Here is a 21,803-nt window from a genome sequence, read left to right as displayed (position 1 = left end):
GCAGGTTTCTGTGGAAACTTGGCACATACTGACACATATGTTCCACATGCTGCGGAGGAAAATTAAATGTCTTTAGACCTAAACTGCAGACATTCATCCTCCTGAACGAGAAGAAAGGAAGCAAAGAAAGGTGGAGCGGGTTTGGACCGACGCCAGAGCGATAAATTAAGACAAAGTTCCCACTAATGCCTAAATTGGAGAGATTTGTTTCCTGTACCCAGAAACAAGAGAGGGATTGTATTATTCACTAATCTTTGAAGACTAAAGCGTTTTTTTTAAGGGACCATGTTCCACTTTTTAAGGAGACTTTGGATAAATGCACATGCAATGCTATTTTAAGTGAAGACTTTAAGTGGATGTTCGGCAATGATTCACAAGAGGTGTTATTGTTCTTCACGGTTTCAAGATACATTTTTGAAAGTGAACTTTGTTTGAAGAGCAAAGGAAGTGCTATGTCATACTTCACGTATCCCTCGTCTTCCTGTATCAAAGAGTTTTGTGAATATTGATCATAAATGAAGAGCCTGTGTCAGTAAATAACACTCGCTATTAGTTTGAGACACCTGACACAGGAAATAAGGATTGCTGTGTGAGTAGGGGTGGGCAATATATCAATATTATATCGATATTATATCGATATCGTGATATGACACAAGTGGTGTCTTTTCCTGGTTTTAAAGGCTGCATTACAGTAAAGTGATTTCTGAACTTACCAGACTGTTCTAATTGTTCTATTATTTGCCTTTTTCCCCACTTAGACATTATGTCCACTTTACTGATGATAATTTATCTAAAATCTAAGTGTGAAGATATTTTGTTAAAGCAGCAATTGTCAACCCGAGAATATCGCCGCAATATCGATATTGAGGTATTTGGTCAAGAATATCGTGATATCTGATTTTCTCCCTATCGCCCAGCCCTATGTGTGAGTATCATCTTTTAAATCTATTCCAAAACCAATCTGATACAGTTGATGTCTTTTTTTTATACTGACGTTTTATTGTTTGCTTTTATTATTGTTAAGTTGTTGCCTTATGCTACTACATATACTAAAACCAGCACAACAGATAATTATTGTAGCTGGATTAGATAACTTTTCTCATGGGGTTGGTAAAAAAGGTGGACAAACAAATCAAAGTTACTGTGAGCAGTAAATGCTCCAAGCTGAGTTGTACTGTTCCACCATTGGTGCATTTTAAGTGGCCACTTGTACGTCGTACGGTGCTGATATCAAGTGCTGAGAGCACATTGCTCCTGTTTTAGCTTCTCTTTATTGGCTCCTGGTACATTTTACAATTGATGCAACCTGAAGTCCTCAGACAGGGCTCTGCTAGCCATTCTGCAATCTAAGCTAAGGTCCAAGGGGTTTCTGTTTGGGCCCCCACTTTCAACTCTTACAACCTCCCTGAGGAGATCAGACTGGCAGGCTCCTTATCCTCTTTTAAATCCCTCTTACAAACACACATTTGAGCTTTCATAGGGTGGCGCCTGAATTTACTTTTATCTGTTAAGTCACTTCGTAAAACCTATTTATATAAAAAGACATTCTCTTAACTTTTATTTTATTGATTATTTTAATTATTTGATAATGTTTTTATGTAGCTCCTTTTGCTCAATGTTGTATAGCTGTTTTTAAATTGTGTTCATCATGTGTGTCTCCAATTTCTATTTTATAAAGCACTTTGTAACTGTTTTGAAAAGTGCTACATGAATAAAGTTGATATAATATTAATATTAAGGGCTGAGGTTAGGTTAAGGATGTCATGGCTAACGATTATTGAAACATAGCACACGTTTGTATGATGTACGGCTGGCTAATACTGTCTGCACGGTCTGTAAATGATCTCCCTGAGTAGCTTCTTTGTTTCACTGTTGTCACTTTGATGAAGTACAGACGTAGATGGTTAAGGTATTTTTTTCTCTTGTTAAGTCTTATAAGTCTCTTGTCCTTAAACAGTTTACAAACTGCATCAGGAATATTAGGTTCCACAATCCCAGGTGTGATTGCGACATTATTGGATGGCCGTGGATAAAATGTTCCCGGGCCCAGCATACAACCTTGGAGGATTCCCAATGAGACGAATCCCTCAGTCCTGACATCCTCATCATGACTGGGAAAGTAATTTGAGAAACCAGAGTTATGGTTCTGGAGAACAATGTTGTACAGTCAGTCTCCAGGGGAAAGAAAATCCTCCACACAATCGCTTCCCTTGACCAAATCAGTGTATTCCTTTTTCTGAAAAAAATATCTGAAAAGCTGGATTTGGCTCAGTTCAGCATGCAACAGTTGCACTTTCTTTCACTGTCCAACTTCTGGGTGTAATTAACTTGAAATACCACCAATTACTGTAAATGCTGCTGAATATCACTAGGCCTCATATGGTATAAAGAAACGACTGATTTCAATGGACAGCAACAGCCTGTAGGGGTGGGTTTAATTCAAAATATAATACTAACATTTAAAATATCTAATTCAGTTTGTGCAATAAGGGATCAATATTACTCTCCAATTAGTATTTTCTTAGATATTCTTTTCTTAGATTTATATTCATTTTGATTTTAATGAAAGACAGAAAGATTTTTTAAACAGTTGATAGAGGATGTCCTATTATGGAATGAAAATTGTTGTGTTCTTCTTTATATAGTTTATGGCCAAAATGACCCAGAAAAGGAGGGAGGCTCATAGAAGGATGGGAAGATGGACAGAGTTACTGACGGCATCTGGTAAAGCATCGCCAAAAACATTAAAGATGAAAACAATAATATCGGAACAATAAATGATGGTTAAGGTATGGTTAGGGTTGGGAATCTAAAAAAAAACGTAGCAGTCATTTAGATATCAGCCCTGTGTTGTTTTAACACGGGGCTGTGTTGGTGCTTCAGCTACCAGTGAAACAAAAAAACGATCCAGAAAGTTCAGTTGGAGTAACAATGTGTTTAAAGGGGCAGTAGTGGCCTAGTGGTTAAAGAAGTGAGCGGGAGGTCGCCGGTTCAATTCCTCAGACCGGCAGGATAAAATCTGGGTAGGGAAAGTGAAAGAGCAGCGCTTGTCCGTCCCTCCTTACCACCACTGAGGTGCCCTTGAGTAAGGCCCTTAACCCCAACCGCTCCAGTGGAGCTGCTCAGTGGACAGCAGATCAGACTGTGGTTGTACTGGGCAGCTTCCAGGTATGAATGTGGAACTGTGTGAATGTGACAGGTCGTCGTTGGAAATGAGAAGTTGTTCTCAATCGACTTACCTAGATAAAAAAAGGCTCATCAGACGCCAAAACATGGTACAGTGGTTTCTAATATGCATAGAATGCAACAATTGTGAGGTTAACTACAGTGTAATCCACCACATGTATGCGATTGCGTGCATTTAATTGTCCACCACTTCGCTTCAACAGGATGTGGCATTGCGGATGACCCTGCATTTTCTTTTTTGCCCTCTGCATTGGCACCTCTGCTTTCCTGTCGGACTGGCTCCACTCAGATGAGCGATGAGGCTGCATTTCTTCATGCAGAGCCAATATGGACGCTTTATTCCTTTGGAAAACTGGGCTGGGTTGAGAGGAAGTTCTTGTAAAGTTGGGGTGCCAGTCACATGGAACCAAACGGATTCAAAAATCCATCTGATATGTTTCATATAAAAACGACACCTGGTGAAACACAATCATGGCCCTATGTAGCTTCTAAAAGAAAATCCTGTAATTCTGCAGATTGGAAACATTTAGTACTCTTCAATGATTCTCTATACCTCCATAAAGCTCAGAGAACCATTTGACTCCATTCTGCAAAGAACGTTTTTAAAAAAAAATTTTTTACAGTGCTGTAAATAGTTCTGCGGTGGTACAAGCCTTAAAAAAAACATTTTCAGGTACTATAAAGACATTTTTTGGTTAAGCGCGCAGGAAGTGAGGCAGGCTGTATGGCTGTATGATGGATTCTGGTTAAAAAAAGAGAGGGAAGAAGGGAGGGGGGGGGGGAAGGGAGAAGAGGGGGGGAAGGAGGCAGCGGGCGGGGGGAAGAGAGAAAAGAAAAAAAAAGAGAGAGAGAGAGGGAGAAAGGAGAAGGGGGGGGGAGAGAAAAAAAAAAAAGGGGGGGGGGGGGGGGGGGGGGGAAACAGGAAAAACCCCCAGACAGCCCAAAAAAAAAAAAAAAAAAAAAAGGAAAAGCAGACAAGAGAGGAGAGATTTAAGAAGGGTTAATGAGGATGAGACAGAGAGAAGGACGGACAGAAAAAAGACGAGGGAGATGCAGAGATGAAAAAAGGAAGAAAGGATCCAGGAGGGAGGAAAGGTGAGGGAAAGAGGAAGAGTGTGAGGGATGAGGTAAGATACAAGATAGAGCAGAAACTGACAGGAAGGCTGATGAAGAGATGAAAAAAGGAAGAAAGGATCCAGGAGGGAGTAAAGGTGAGGAAAAGAGGGAAAGAGGAAGAGTGTGAGGGATGAGGTAAGATAAAAGATAGAGCAGAAACTGACAGGAAGGCTGATGAAGAAGAGTGGTTGGAGGAGAGAAGGAGGTGAAAAAGAGGAAGAGAAGCACAAGGAATGAGAGGAGTGGAAAGAGAGAAGCAGGAGGAATGCAAGAAGAAAAGGGGGAGGTGTTCTGGTTGGCTGCAACTAAATAAGACGTTTACTTAGATACCACACAGATGCATTTCCTCTGGCGCTCCTCCTCCTTCTCTTTCTCCTCTTCACTCTGTCCACCTCTTTTAGCGCAGAAAGGAATAACTTCTACTCCCCTTTCTCCTTTCTGACCTTATTCTAAACATTTTTGTCTATTTAGTTCAGATAAAGAATTCCGGGCGTATACGACTGCTGTCAGAGGGATTCCTCTTGTCTAAAACATGTTTCTGGGAAGGAAGAAAAGCTCCCCCTGTTTAGTGATTGGCGGCCGCACATTTTTGAAATTTTTAAAGTTCTTTGCACTTTGTATTTCAGCTGGATAATCACATAATCTGAGCTAATGTGAGAGATGACATGAGGTCATTTTGTATTCTGTCACATATACAGGAGTGTCTTTTCACTAATGGGATGTAAAGAAAGAGGAGTATAAAAATGGGGATTATAACCGCATAGTACTTTTTCTTCAGACAGACAGGATTTCCTGATTGTTACCAGTAACCCCAATTCAACGGGGGGCAAGGAGAACATGCCCCCCGTAAATTCGTCCTTCCCATTTTATAGTTTTACATGTGCAGTTTGAATGCTACAATCTCTCGAAATCGTGTCCGTTCACTGTCCAGTTGTCAGAATCTGGATGACAGAAGATCTAAATTGAAAAATGCTCATACGCCCATCTAGACCACGTACAATTGATACAGTGGGCTTACATCAAAATGGAGCTTTTTGACCAGTTCCATGTCAGAACTAAGACCCTAACTCTCATCTCAAGGACTTACTCATCTCTCTGGAAAAGCTGCCTAAAGCCCATGAGGCCATGTCCCGAGACCTGTGATAATGATTATTAGAATATTTTGATGCACACTTGGTGAACCCAATCAAATTTTCACAAATCGAATGAAAGGATGATGGCCGAAACAATGAATTGAGGATGGATGAATGAATAAATGAATTAACCAATCAATGAATAAATGGCTCATAAATATACAGATACAAAAAATATACATATACAGGATGAATGTAAGAATAAAAAAAAAAGGAGTCGGACATTGGATGAAATTAAGTCCTCAACCCTTTACTCTTCTCTCTCTCTCCCTCTGACTCTCCCTCCCCCCTTAAACCCTTCTCTCTGGCTCCCTCTTCTTCTTCCTCCTCCCCCCTTAAACTCTTCTCTCTGTCTCCTTTACGTACATAGCTACGTAGAGAATCCTACCCTACGCCGGACCCTAAACCGTAGCGTTCACCTCTAAAAAAAAAAATGTATTACATGTTGCGGTGGTGCAAGCAACTCGGCTGTGGCTTGGTATTGTTGCATTTCCCCCTACTCATTTCCCCCTACTCATTTCCCCTTCTCATTTCCCCCTACTCATTTCCCCTACTCATTTCCCCTTCTCATTTCCCCCTTCTCATTTCCTGGTTCTCCTTCTCCATAAACAACAAAATGAAATCAAGGAGAGGGTTAACTTTTCCTGCTACAGATTTCCCACCGTGGTCAGAAAGCACAGGGGAGCCACTCTGGGCCAGATGTACCAACGCTTTTGCGCCCACTTCAGGCGTATTTGTTTCGCAATGTGCACGTAAAAGCATGGAGAGGTATGTACAAACAGGCTGCACTGAGGTAAAAGCGCAGACTGCCTGTCGCGGGAGCTGAAAATGGCCAATTGCGCTTTTCCGTGTCATGCATAATGCATTCATGGGAGGGTGAAGGGGAAAGTGGGAGTTTCCCATAAAGAGATGGGAGGAGAAGTGTAAAGTGCGCCTAATTATGTATTGTATGTACAAAACCGCCCGTGAAAGCGCGCCTCTGTTTTGCGGTGAAAATTCTCCACCTCTTAAAGGCAGGTGTAAACCAGCAGCAAGCGGGTTTCCTCGCATATGCCTCCTGGTGAAATGGCAGCAGTAATCCGAGCAAGACGAAGACATAGGCAAAGGAGACGAGCTGAAAAGAGTTTTGCCACAAGAATCACACTTTTTCCTGTTCGAGTCAACACCAAAGCATTAATCGCTACAGATTAAGCAGCCACGCAATATTAGAGTTACTGGAAGAAATCAAAGATGACATTGAATCTCCTACTCAGAGTTCACATCCCATTCCAGCAGCTGTTAAACTCCTCGCTACATTACAAATATTGGCATCAGGATCATTTCGAACAGTCATAGCATCAGCAGTGGGGATATCGCAGTCTGCACTCAGCCGTATCATAGCACCAGTACTTAATGCTTTGCTACAGCGCACTAGTCAATACATACATTTCCCCACCACTAACGCCGAAAAAACACGTATCAAGCTGTTACCTCATGAAGAAGCAGATCAACTTCGTCATCGCTAAGTCTTTGTTTTAGCTGTTTTGACTGACTTGATGGCTGATCCATGATAGAAAGATGCGCACAATGTACACTATAGTGGGCGGAGAAAGGCGCTGAGTACCCGATGAACTGCAGGTTCGGTAAATACGGAGTGAGCTGAGGTATCACAGCGTGGGCTTTCTGCGGGTTGGCCATGGCGCTGATAACGCTACATTCACAAATGTACGTACAGCTGGCCCTTGGTTGCTCCCACTATGCCTCCACACACCAACTCACAAGTATAACCTCCAATCCACTTACAGTACATAGGCTACGGCAAAAGCTCTGCGTGGAGCATCCGCAGAACCATAAATCCGTCTTTACTTTAACCCTTCTCTCTCTCTGTCTGTCTGTCTCTCTGTCTCCCTCTACCTCCTCCCTTTAAACCTTCTCTCTCCTCCTTTAATCCAGCTTTTCCTCCCTCCGTCCTCCTCTGTGGCTTTATTCTTGTCCATGACATTCCTGAGATTTATTCCACTGAAAGGACACTCTCTGAGAGTAGGAACTGCATTCACCTGGAATGACCAGATCGGAGCGGTCACATGGAAAGGCCAAAGGTTGAGATGAAGAGTGTGATGAGGCACATCCATTCTAACACCACAAGTATTCACTTTAAGACACAAGTGATTCCTTAAATGTGAGACTTTTGGCTTCAATGATACATTCTTAGTTCTAGTTATAATGAACCAGAAATATCATTTAATAAATAGAGTAAAAGAAAAAAAAAGTCCTGATACGTTTAAAAAAAACAAAAAACAAAAACAATATGTAGTCATGGCACTGTATTGGAAAGTGTGTTGTGTTTTCTTAAATAAGTCATGAGTGCACCTGTTTGTTTTAATGTTGTGGACGTGACCCTGATTACTGCAAATTCACTTAATGCCATTAATCCCATTTAAAAAAACGCACATGCACACACACACACACTTATGTACACAGTCCCCTGAGGATCATCAACTGACCTTCTAAACCTATTCCTGTCTACAGTGTGTGTGTGTGTGTGTGTGTGTGTGTGTATACGCTGTAAAATATATTTAATGTACTGTTGTTTATAAAGACACAGATGTGTGTGTGTGTGTGTGTGTGTGTGTGTGTAGGCTGTCAGAGAAGGCTGGAAATAGACTTAGTGGTAATGAGAGGTTGAGGGGATTGATCAGAGCTGTGGAAAAACTAACACACGCGCACACACACACAAACACACTCTCAGAGTCTCTATGGGGTGAGAAATCTTTCGTGGTGGAGGAGCTCTGTCAACACGTCCCCTGCAACGCACAGACACACACACACACACACACACACACACACACACACACACACACACACACACACACACACACACACACACACACACACACACACACACACACAATGACTCAGAAGCTGATTAAAGAGCAATATGTCATCCATTCACACAGAGGCCTATTGTGACCTTGACCTCTTGTGTGTATTTTTTTGTGTGCATTGTCTGTCACTCTCACACACACACACACACACACACACACACACACACACACACACACACCTTTAATGCTTAAATCATAAACAGGTACCACAGAAAACACCCTTAGCGCAAAGAGTGTCGGAGAGTGAGTGTGTGATTGAGAGTGTGTGTGTGTGTGTATTCCTCAGGTACCAGAAGTACTTAATGTATTTTTAAAGTTTTCAGAGTCTGTGTTCAAGCGGCGGCTGGGTTTACTGAGCAGGCTGCAGATGGATGGACAGACACTGACATATTAATGGCCTCCTGTGTGTGTGTGTGTGTGTGTGTGTGTGTGTGTGTGTGTGTGTGTGTGTGTGTACCAGCTGTGGCGTGTCCTGCAGCAGCGGCAGCAGCGTGGCCTCCAGGATGGCCGTCTGGTCGGGGGTCAGGCCCTGCGACAGCGACAGCAGCAGCACCAGCAGGTGCGTGGCGCTCCGCAGGCGGACAAATGCCTCCTCCAGCTGTGCTCGGTTGTCCTCCGCGGCCTCCGCCAGCGCCATCACCTGGGGGGAGGAAGGAGTCAGTGAATGTCTATGCTGAAAATATCACACTAATCGCATAGAAACATTCCCATTATCCTGAGGACGTTTAGGACTTCTCTTCTTAAAAGCTGAGCTTGACAGTTCATTCGTGACATTCGTAACAAAACAATCTCCTCTCAAAGCAGAGAACAACTGAATAAAAGTGCTGATGCTTGTTCTTGAGAGGGGAATCACAGCATACAGGAGAATAAAGATGCCAATTAATAGTGTTTTTAAAGCCAGGGTTTGTCCCCCTTTTGCAGAAGAAAGGACGACAGCTGTTTGGTACTACTTTGTTCTGGTACCACTTTGTTCTGAGACATTAAATAACGAAACAGGTGTCCTCAACATTAAGAATCAAAGTTTAAAAACCCGAAGACGCAGCAAACCTAAACGTGTTGTGTCGACCACGTTGTGTCGACCATCTCATCGCCGCCTTGAAAATGAAGCGTGAGAACTAAAGAACATTTCCTGCGGGCCATTTCACTGATTAAAGACTGCAAGAAACGCTGCACATGTTCCCTCATTTAATAAAAACAAGGCATTTATCACTAAAGATATTACAAACAAAATACATTCCCCTATTGGAAATACAGTATCTAACAAATCATGAATCATCTTCTGGTTCTCGGAGGTTCTGGGCCTCTACGACACACCCATTTCTCCCACAAGACTGCACAACCTGTGTAAACAGTTTTATGTGCATCAAGTCCACAGCTCCTCCATTACGGTCACAGTCCAGTCTGTCAGGTGGCTGATTTACTCTGTATTCTGTATTCACCCTGAACAACTTCATCAAAACATGTTGTTTTTAAAACATGTGGTCACTGGAGACCAGAGTTCAGCACTGTATTTCCTGCTGTTACCATTAAGACCTCACAACTCTTTACACGTTTGAATAAAAAAAGTAATGTTTGGGAATGTCAAGTTCTCTGCGGATGCAAGGTCAAGACACAAAATGGGAGCAGGGAACAAAAAGATGTACCACACAAAATAATTTTTCACACTATTTTACACATTATGTTTAAGGATCATTTCACTAAATCACATCATTTTCATCATTTTCATCCGTTATCCTAACATTGTACACATCACGTTAATTGCTTGGATCTGGAAACATGAAGAAAACAAACCGACAGTTTAGCCAGATCATCTGAACCACTTTATTTGGAAGTAAAATTGAAAGTAAGCATACCAAAGATGACAACTGTGTGTGCACAACTATCAAAAGTTAATCAAACAGGGATGGATCTTTCCAACTGACCCATAGGATTACACACACACACACACACACACACACACACACACACACACACACACACACACACACACACACACACACACCACACACACACACACACACACACACACACACACACACACAATACATACATATAATATACTCTTTTTGATAGTTGTGCACACACAGTTGTCCTATGTAATTATTATAGTCATCTTTGGTATGCTTACTTTCAATTTTATATATATATATATATATATATATATATATATATATATATATATATATATAAAAATATATATATATATATAAATGCCAAAACTGGCCAAAATTATGGAAATGAGATACAAATTGTATCTCTCTTTTGAGCGGCAGGCAGTTGAACATCAAAAAGTAAGGGCTTATCTGCTAATGTTAGCTACCGACCGTTACCTTGAAACCATCCAGCAAATAAACAGGAGGAAGTGAATCCATGTCTTTCTACCCATAATCCCTTTAGTTTTATGGTTGTTTCCTATAGTTTTAAGATTAAACAGAGTCACAACCACTCTGGATAAGAGGACTGACAATCCCATTTTCAGGTTGTCCAGTTTAATTACAGATTTGCTTCTTTCTCAACTGAAAAAAAAAATCAACTGAACTAAAAGGACTAAACACAGGAGTGTTCAAATAAACTGCTCGCTATACACCTCTGCTTGGATGACTTGCCCTTACACTTTACACAGGTTGGCTTCTGCAGCATTCGCATGCTCCTATCGCATGTTTTCCCAAAAACTGCAGAGTTCAGAAAGCTGGAGAAGAGCAAACAGAAACTGAATACTTGCTTTGAAATGAAAAACGAGGAAAAGCAGCACAAGTGGAGCATAAGTTCTTCTGGGTTTTACTTAAGCACACAGCTCAGAACTGGTTAACAGAGAGCGAGTGAATGCATGAATGAAGGTGTGGTGCGACCAGGTGAACTCTGACCTCCAGCCAGGGGTCAATCCCTCCATCCCTCCATCATTACAACAACAGAGGAGTGGAGATGAGTGGAGCGGTGCGAAAGAGTGATGACAGGTCCAGACGGATGGTGACGAGGACAACAAGAAAGGACAAGCCGGACGAAGAGGAGGAGGGAAACGGGAGAAGGAGGAGGAGGAGGAGGAGGAGGAGAAGGAGGAGGAGAGATGAACGGACGGAGAGAAAAAGAAGAGGTGAAAGCAGATCTGGGACTAATGGACGACTGTGTGTTCAGATAAATGAGTGATCGGCAGGCCCGAGCGCCAACGCACGCCTGCAGTTTGTTTGACAAATGGATTCAGCGCTCGCCATTTGATACTGCAAAAACAGAAATGGAAGACTCTTAAGTGAAGTGTGTGCGTCTGAGTGTGTGTGTGTGTGTCAGGGTTAGGCAGCAATTGCCAAAGTAAGCCGTTTTGATTTGTGTAACACTAAACTACAAACATATAGGTACATGAGAATGAGTGCCTTCTGTCAGACACGCAAAGATGTAAACAGTCGGAGCTTAAACCCCAGTTCACTTCGTTTCCGTGGTAATCTCAGAAAGTCATGGCAGAGGTCATTTATCGGTGCCGTGTCACTCACACCTTGCAATTGCAAATGCAACCATTCCCTATCATAAGTCATCATTGTGGTATCAGTACTGAAAACTCTATGGAACATTTTCAGTCAATACCCAGCCATGCTCCCAAATTGTGACTCTTAGGGTGTATACCTGGTTCTCACAAAGATAGAAACATTACCTGAAACCCAGAACTCCTACATGTACATTCATTCTTTACATCCTCATACACAACTTCTACCATGCAACACACACACACACACACACACACACACACACACACACACACACACACACACACACACACACACACACACACACACACACACACACACACACACACACACACACACACACACCAGCTTCATCCCCCTCAAGACACATACACGACCCCCAACCACCCTCCCTCAGGGGTCTTTTTTGTGTGTGTTTTAATGTGATAAAAAGGGCTCCAGGTCCAGTGAAGGGCTCCATTGTTGGCAGCAGCTCAGCTCCACACACACACTGATTGATGCCAGCTGAGAGAACACAAAGACACATTTAGCCTGGACACACACACACACACACACACACACACACACACACACACACACACACACACACACACACACACACACACACACACACACACACACACACACACACACACACACACACACACAAACACACACACACACGAAACCAGAACACGTACACATATGTGAACCAAAGCTTGCACATGGGCTGAAACAAACGCAGACACACGCGACCCACAAACACACACACACACACACACACACACACACACACACACACACACACACACACACACACACACACACACACACACACACACACAAACACAAACACGTGTATAACAACATGCACATTTGTGAACCCAAGTTTGCACAAAGCAGCTGAACTGTTGGTGACCTTAAACAACCTGCAGTAGAAGCTGCTGGGGTTGTGACCTCCTGACGTGTCTGTAGTAAAGTCAGGACTCTGTTCAACATAAATAAAGGGACATCTCGCTGCGTCTTACACACTTTCATCCTGGTGTACATCTCAGCCACTCAGTCTAATGTCACAAAGTCTGAGCTGACAGAATTCTGTCACAGAGTGATGAAATCGGGGCATTAAAATATACTTCGGACTCTTTTTTTCTCTCTCTTTCCATCCATCCTGTATGCTAACCCAAACAACAGACTAACAGCTTCTGACGACAGCCAACATTTGACATTATTCCTGGAGCTACAAACCTCACGCACAAACAAAGAGTCTTGTTTGTATATTCACGCTCAAACGCACACACATGCACCAAAGCCGCAAGAAAGGTACTGAAAAAGACAAACAAAAATCATGCTCAGCCTTATCTATAGAAATGCATGATTAACAGCGTGCACACACACACACACACACACACACACACACACACACACACACACACACACACACACACACACACACACACACACACACACACACACACACACACACACACACACACACACACACACACACACACTAGTTAACTGCTGTGGTTTAAATTAAATAATTGTATCTGATTGACTGCATGTGGTTTGGTAGCTTTAAGGGAGCTTGAGGTGAGAGTTGGTTGCTGTGTGTTCACATTTGTCTCTCACATGGCTCAAAAATATTGCAAAAACATTTTGTCAAAGAAAAATCAAAGTTGAAGAATAAATGAATAAAATAGTTAATAAAAAGATTGTGGTAATAGAAGAAGTACCACCCAGGACCTCAGTACGTTTGACTGCTGTGATTGGTTCGGTTTCTAAAATGCAGCCTCCTGGTTTAGTTCAGCGTGACCACTGTGTTGGCACAGCAGGGGCAATGGCGCAGACGGCTCCAGCAACAAAAAAACACAAGGTAGTCCAGATAAAAAAAGTCTTCAGAGAAGATTACTTTGGAACATAAAAGGCATTGTTCTACTGTTAACCTCATGACTGTCTAGACGGGGGATAAAATGATTGCTGCTGGAATAACTTTCCCGAGATGTAAAATCCTTTGTGACAGCTTTACATACTGCTGTGGAGTGTTTTAGGGTCCGATAAGCCTTCAAACTTTTGGATGTATTACTCAAACCAACATTAATAGATTGTATTGTATTTTCTCACCTGTACTTGTAGCTAGTGTTGTAGTACTCGAGACCGGTCTTGAATAGAGTGGTAACAATTCCAAATTTTGCTGCACAATTGATTGTCTCAGAAATAATTGCTTTTAACAATATAATTGTCTCTTTCAGTAAAATTAAAAAATATTTTTTTACTAATGTTTATACAAATTTAAGTTTTGAATGAATCCCAGGATGCATATTTTGGTTATATCACTGTTATGTGACCGAGATAATGTAATAACACAGGTACACAGCCTATGAAGTAAACAACACCTCTTTATTATTTATTGGCGATTTTAGACCCTTTTTAAAGGGGGCTTTAGGGGAAATTTCATCTCAGAAATCATCTCTAAAAATTATATATATAAAGAACATTTTGCAAACTTGTCTGTTAGTGACAGAGGACAAACAATTACAGGTTAAAAGTGCTTGAAACAGGTTTAATATCCTGTGTGTCGGTCTCCGATGCTATGCACCTGTAACCCAGTCAAGGAAAGGGTTAACAGAAACGTAGTGCTGGCCAATCAGAGGAGGTTGTGCCAGACTCCAGTCTTTGGCTGAGTCTCTATCTGAGACAGATCTCTGAGACTCTATCTCTGTCAGAGAGAGAGCAGGAGTGCGGTTGTGAAGTTTAACGTTGGTAGTCCCCAGAGAAGAAGTTGGTCACAGATTAGAACCCAAATTGAAACGTAAGCAACTAAAATTGCTGAATGTTAGAACATTGTGTCAAACTGGTTGTTATTACTGTGACTTAGAAAGTGTCAGGTTTAGTTCCATCATAGTGTCATAAAAACGTTAGCTGACGTTGCTGTTCAGTAGCTGTAGCTAGCTCAGAGATTATCAGCTAATAAAAATACTGATTTAGCAGTGGGGGGATTAACACTTTTTCAAGGCACTGTATCCGTGTCACATTCTCATTAGGAGTAGACCCCCCCCTAAAGGTCGGATTCCAGAATCGCCCCTGCTATGAACATGTATAGTTTCAAGTGCCAACAACTAACAATTGAAATAATAATAAAGAAAAATATAGTCCGACCAATAATCACTTACATAATTACAATTTGGCACATCTATACAAAATCAACAATTACCAGTCATATGCCTGAGGACCTCAGATAATGTTAGCAATTAATTTCGGTTAAACATAGAAACCACTATCATGTTAATAATTGTTACAGGCTAGTCTTGAGACCACTTTTTGAAGTTCTCGTCTCGGAATCGACCACATTTTTACTGGGTCTTGTCTCGGTCTCAGATAAAGAGGATTCAGGATTTTATTTCAAGAACACAACTGCCTTTTGATCATTTTTTAATCAAGGCAGGTCTCATGATACATTTTTAGCAATAAAAGAGGTGAATGAAGAACATTCTTGATTTGGTTTTGTGGGTGTATTTTTATAGGACGAGATATTGAAACTTTGTTCCGAGCAATTTAGATATCAGTGGAGAAGACAGAGCGACAGAGAGTGTGCAGACAAAAGCATTAATGAGCTCCTGTCAAGTGAAAGTAAAGTGGTAAAGTAGTAAAAGTCAACATGGCTCGAAAATAACTCAGTGCGGGATAAAATGACACAGGCGGAAACAAAGCTTAGTGTGTGTGTGTGTGTGTGTGTGTGTGTGTGCTTCCAAAGAGCCGACAGATTAGATGTTTCCTGCTCAGTTAGCCACAGCAAGCAGCATGGATGAACTCCAAGCCACACACACAAACACACACACAGAGCCATATGAAGACACATGGGTATATGCGCGCACACACACACACACACACACACACACACACACACACACACACACACACACACACACACACACACACACAGTTGTACTATCTGTGTCAGTGGAAAATGACAGCAGTCTGTTTGGCAGAAAGCGACGTGGCAGAACACATCCCTCGTTCCCTGGAGGATGACGGGACGGGCAAAAGAGGAAGAGAGAGACAAGGAGTCAGAGGGAGAGAAAGAAAGAAAGAGATAAAGAAGACAAAGAAGACAGGAAAGGAATATCAAGTGATTATAGGGAGCTGAGAGAGAGGAGAGAGTGAAGTTTGAGGACATATGCAAACAGAGGGAGAAAGAAGGAAAAAGAGGGAAGGACATGGAGTGAGACAGATTCGCAGTAGCATACGGGAAGAGAGAAGGAATAAGAAAACAGTAGAAAAGGTCCATGTTAGGGTCAAATGAATGTGCTATAGGTGGCTGTGTGTGTGTGTGTGTGTGTGTGTGTGTGTGTGTGTGTGTGTGTGTGTGTGTGTGTGTGTGTGTTTCCGTGTCTTAATTAAAGAGCCAATTAGAATCTCAGTTTAACGACAGCTAGAATCACAGAGCCTGTTTCCTGGTGTAGGATGACTTGACACACACACACACACACACACTAATAAATGTGCTTTTACTTACACAGGTACACATTTCCTCAGTAATGAAAGCACTCAAAGAAACTCAAGTGGTGAGGCCTAAATATCTAAATGTGTCTCGTTTAAGTTCCTTTCAGCTGTTGTACATCCTGATGTCTGCTGCCAATAACCTGGAGACACACACACACACACACACACACACACACACACACACACACACACCACTGCAGGGGCGTATAATGGGTTGCAGGGAGTTAACCTAAACACTACAAATTGTCAGACACTAGCTTACACTATCAGAATACACCACACACGCAGAGAACAGAGACGCCAAACATACGATGTGCTCAGTTCTTCCCCCAAAACACACCTCTGCCTTTTCCTCCTGGGGTTTGTCTCTCCAGTCATCTGCGTTCACTCTACAGATACAAGAATCTTGATTCTGTGCAATTTTATCGTTGCACTCCTGCAACACTGTCGGACTTAGGACGGAGAGTTAAAGAAAAATCAATGCTGCAGAAGCAGAGATATCGTTTCTCCAAGCATTCTCCTTCAAAACCTGCTTTTTTCACATATGCCGTAGTACTCAAGACATAGACTTTGATGTGACAAATCGGTGGAGTTCCCCTTAGAAGTCTCTAAAATATTCAAGCAATTGGTAAGCAACAGGTTGACATATTGACAGGTTAACAGGTTAAGGAGTTTACATATTGTCATAGTTGTGTGCTATTGCATGTTAGATATATAGTAAGAGGTTAACAGGCAGATATATTCACCACATGTTCTCTAATAAGTGCAGATGCTTCACTTCTTTTGAAAAAGTAGCAGCATTCAAATAAGTGGTAAAAGAGACAGTGGCAGTAGAGCATTTAGCTTGAGGCATTTCACGCCAACGAAGCAAACTGAAGTGAATTGGAAGAGACAGAGAGGTACTAGATGGTAAGATGGGACGTAAACAAGCGGCAGGCGGTGGAGACAGAGCGATCTGGCGGACGAGTCAAGGAGTGATCAGCATCTCCGCTCCCAGTGTCTGATAGACAGATAGGCAGACAGACAGACAGCAACCACTATTGTCTGTGGTCAAAACAAGCACACGCACACAATACTGATAACACGGTCCGTCTACACTCACTGATAAGACGGAGGAGAAGGGACGAGACAGGAGGAGATAGAACAGAGTGAGAGACGAAATCAGAGAGAGAGAGAGAGAGAGAGAGAGACGGACTGAAAAGGCAGGTAGAGAAGGTACAGTAAGTTGAGACAGAAAGGAAGACGGCGACGTGGCCGGTTAGCTCAGTTGGTAGAGCGGGCGCACATGTGCAGAGGTTTATTCCTCGACGCAGAAGGTCCAGGGTTCGAGTCTGACCTGGGACGGTTTTCCTGCATGTCTGTCCCCCTCTCGCTCTCTCTCTTCCCTTTCATATCTCAGCTTACCTCTCTAATAAAGGCAGAAATGCCCCCCCAAAAAAAAAGAAAAAAAAAAGAGAAAGGAAGACGGAGAATAACATGGAGACAGTTAAATAATTGGAGAAAAAAAAAAGAGGTTGTTGTTTACTCAAGTCTCATTGGAGTGTTGAGGGAGAGGAGAAGTGGGGGATTAGGTGATAGGATCCAATCTGTCCAAGAGGACAGCTCGCCAAATATGGACAGTTTATTGCTCAAGATGCAGTATATATATATATATATTTTTTTTTTTTAGATCATTCCGCAATCCGAGGAAATGTCAATTTTTTTATGTCACCTGACTGAGAATAAAAAAGGGTAAAGTCTTCTTTCTTAAGCTGCCTTTGTGCACAGTTGTTCAACAATGGAAGAAAATACACCAGAATGCAATGTAGCTGCAAGCAATGGTTTTCTTGATTTAGGCTTTAAGTATCTCCCAGGTTGATGTGCATGTGATCGGGGCAGATAAAGAAATTTTTCTTGCCTCAGAGTATATAAAACCCTAATCTTTACACTGTATATTGTGACAGTGTCACAAAATTGTGCATTCGGTTTCCGAATGCACAGTGAGGCAAAGGACAAATTCGCAGTGACAATCCTCTCTTAAAAGATATTAATAGAACTGAGGATAACACATTACAGGAAACCATTGAAGTAAAGCTGCAGTGCAGGTGAGGTTTTCTTATGGCAGCGTTTTTCAGGAGATGTAGAAAATCACAGAAAGAAGAAGAGATGAAGGAAAAGGGTGTATAGACCAAAAACACCTCATCAAAATTCACTGATAATCCCTGTCGGGAATAGCTATCAGATTCCGTGACACTCCAGAGGTTCTTTGACCAGGAATGATGGATGTTGGAGACCCAGAAGTTGATGCTTATTCTACCGGTTCGCTCGCTTCAAGGTGATCCAGATGAGTGCGAGCTTAACGTCTGAAATGTAAAAATACAAGAAGTGAGAAGGTGTCTGGGGTTTCTTTAGTAAGAAAAATAAAGTCAAAGCCTCCCTTTTATAACCGCCTCCCCAATCAAAGCTGTCAGAGATGCTTTAACAGGCCATCGTTCAGCGCCACGGACGGCTGCTAAAACACGGCGGCGTGATTTATGAGGCTGTCCTGCTCCGTCAAAGAGCCGGCTTAACTCTTGTGTTTTCTCTGGGACGGCGAGGCTGCGAGAGGGAGGCCTTCTGCTTTTCTTTGACACGCGTGTTCACACGGTCGCGAACAAAGAGCTTTATTCTCCGCTGATAGGCCGGGTGTGAGAGACCCGCCTTCCCTCCATCACTCTCCCTCCCTCCCTCAATCCGTGATGAATATGTCGCTTTTATTTTTTTTAGATGTCAGTCTGAAATATGGACAGATGAAAACAAAAACACACCACTGGATGAAACCTCTGCACGCACATGCAAATGCGCATACACACACACACACACACACACACACACACACACACACACACACACACACACACACACACACACACACACACACACACACACACACACACACACACACACACATTCAAATATCCTAAATTAAGAGCTGTGACAAGCTGATAAATAATATATATGACATCGTCAGACAGTGTAGAATAAGACCTGAAGGCTTCAGAGGAATAACCAGGGGAAAATTGGATTTTAAGAATGATATACTTTTCGATTTGTGTGTAAAGTGCTCATATTATGCTCATTTTCAGGTTCATAATTGTATTTAGAGGTTGTATCACTTTTATTCCATCTTTGTTGGGAGTCGCAGATGCGCAGTAGCTAGGTAAGGACTACTAGCCAGTCAGAAGCAGAGTATGAGGGCGTGCCACGCTAGCAGCTAGGCGAGCATTATAACGTGTGTTACACACAAGTGATGCACGTTTGTCTCTGAAGTAAAGGCTGGACTACAATAGAGCTGTTTGGAGCAGTTTGTGAACAGTGTTTCTGTTGGAGATGGTAAGTCCCTTTGGGGTGGACTTTGGGCTTTTTCACTTTGTAAACCTATAGCGTGCACAAAAAAGATATATAGGGAAAAAGCCAAAATGCATAATATGTAAAAGCGTGAGAAGTGAGAGAGTGACTCCCCTATGTTTTCTGACCACGGTGGGAAATCTGTAGCAGGAAAAGTTAACCCTCTGCTTGATTTCATGTTGTTTATGGAGAAGGAGAACCAGGAAATGAGTCGGGGGAAATGCAACGTGCGTCGCCGTGACGGGTTAAATTTTTCGACAGGCGCACGTCAGCCTACGCCGTAGGGTTCGCCGTAGGTCCGTGTCCCCACGTACCTAGGTACGTAGTCACGGCATAGATTTTAGTCTATTTATCGAAAGGAACACTGGTTTAAGTCCGACACACATATCCTCCCCAATGTGCAAACTTCAAAACACATACAGTACATGCAACAATTTCCTAACTTCCTTGTGACACACACACACACACACGGTCTTAAGCCTCTCCTGCCTACATGCATTCGCGACACAAAAAAAACATTTTTGCAAAACCCTCAGTCCACACCCCCTCTCGGTTTCTCACACACACACACACACACACACACACACACACACACACCACACACACACACTGAGGTAGGTAGTTGCTAAAGTGTGCTGGGTGGTCCTGAGGGCAGAGGCCCCAGACGGAGCAGGGGACTAAATTACAGAGCATGACCCACCGCAGTGACACCAAGCCTGGGATTAACACTCAGACTGAGTCCCAGGCCACCGGTAGCCCTGGGCTGTAGGAGCTGACCTCAACAGGTTCAGAGGTGACCTCAAAAACACACACACACACACACACACACACACACACACACACACACACACACACACACACACACACACACACACACACACACACACACACACACACACACACAGAGTCCGGGCCCACCCAGGACTGAAATAATGAGGGGGTTTGGTCCGTCCAGCTGGATGGAGGAGAGAGGGGATTCTGGGTGGAGGCTGGACTGGAGAATTTGGCCCCGATCAGACAGAGTATCTTATGTCCAGAAATATCCAAATTGTGTCTACACGTACACTTGAGGCAGATCACAGCCCACACCTGGCAGCACAGTTAGTCTCAACAGTGTCGCAAGAAGAACACTTGTCACTGAATCTTTCCTTTGAGCTCACATTTAAAACCGTGACCACATTCGAACTACAAGAAAAATACACTTCACTGTGTGGACATTCAGCTGGAGAAGAGGACATACATGACACAATTACACTGAAGAGTTCAAACAGAGAAAGAAATGGATGATACTAGTTGTGAAATAATCCTATTAAACTTTGAGGGTCCTATTTTAACGATTTCAAACGCAAGTATCAAACACCAAACGCAAGTAGCTTTGTGGGTGGATCTCGGGCTCTGTTGCTATGATACCGGCGGGATAAATGACTCTTGCGCCCGACGCCAATCTAAAATGGGCTGGTCTGAAGTAGCTACATTACTCATAGGTGTGGTTTGGGCGTATTGTGCAATAAACCAATCAGAGCGTTATCTCACATTCTCTTTAAAAGCAGGCGCGCTTGTTCCGTGGCGGATTTGCTATTATAATGGCGGATTTGCTAGGCGCACGCTCTTAATACATCCATGGGCGCACGCCAGGAGCGGTTCACAGCCGAGGAGACTGACGTTTGCTATTGATTTTTCTTTTTGACAAAATGTAAATAAAGAAATGTCACAAAAACATACTTTCCGATATTTTGGGCTCACTCTCGCTGAATCATTATGAACGCATGGTGATATTTTTGCAATGTCTAACATTAGACCGGGATTACCTCACTCTTCGGTCTCTCCTCTCCCGTGCTGCTGCTGCTGCTCCTGGGGCATTTGGGTTAAGTGGCATCGGCACATGCAGTTCAACATCACGTCTCCTTAAAGTGATGGTTCGGAGTAATTTACCCTAGGGTCCTTTGCACCATGACCTCGAGCCAAACACCCCCCCAGAAGCTTTTTTCATTGGGCGAGTTAGCGTAGAGTAGCGTTAGCCGCTGAATAGCTTAGCGCAGGGCTAATGGACCCACGTTTGTATCTCGTAAATGACCCCACTAATAATGCCCGAAATGATACCAAAGGTCTACACTAGTACATATAGGTTATGTACTCATAAAACGATGGATTGGAAAGTTTGTAAGTACACCAGAAGTTTATGTACA

At 42.7% G+C, this 21,803-nt stretch overlaps 1 protein-coding gene across 2 annotated transcripts in view; it reads right to left on the bottom strand.

Annotated features, from left to right (window-relative positions):
* bbs9 (Bardet-Biedl syndrome 9) overlaps positions 1-21,803 on the bottom strand; it is a 190,189-nt gene that overhangs the window by 75,794 nt on the left and 92,592 nt on the right. For both annotated transcript variants that reach the window (XM_039806472.1, XM_039806473.1), the window contains one exon: positions 8,757-8,939. In XM_039806472.1, the coding sequence (XP_039662406.1) occupies positions 8,757-8,939 (183 nt within the window). The remainder of the gene's footprint in view (positions 1-8,756; positions 8,940-21,803) is intronic.

The sequence above is a fragment of the Perca fluviatilis genome, chromosome 7, assembly GCF_010015445.1.
Source record: "Perca fluviatilis chromosome 7, GENO_Pfluv_1.0, whole genome shotgun sequence".
NCBI lineage: Eukaryota > Metazoa > Chordata > Actinopteri > Perciformes > Percidae > Perca > Perca fluviatilis.
This window is presented reverse-complemented; position numbering and strand designations above follow the sequence as displayed.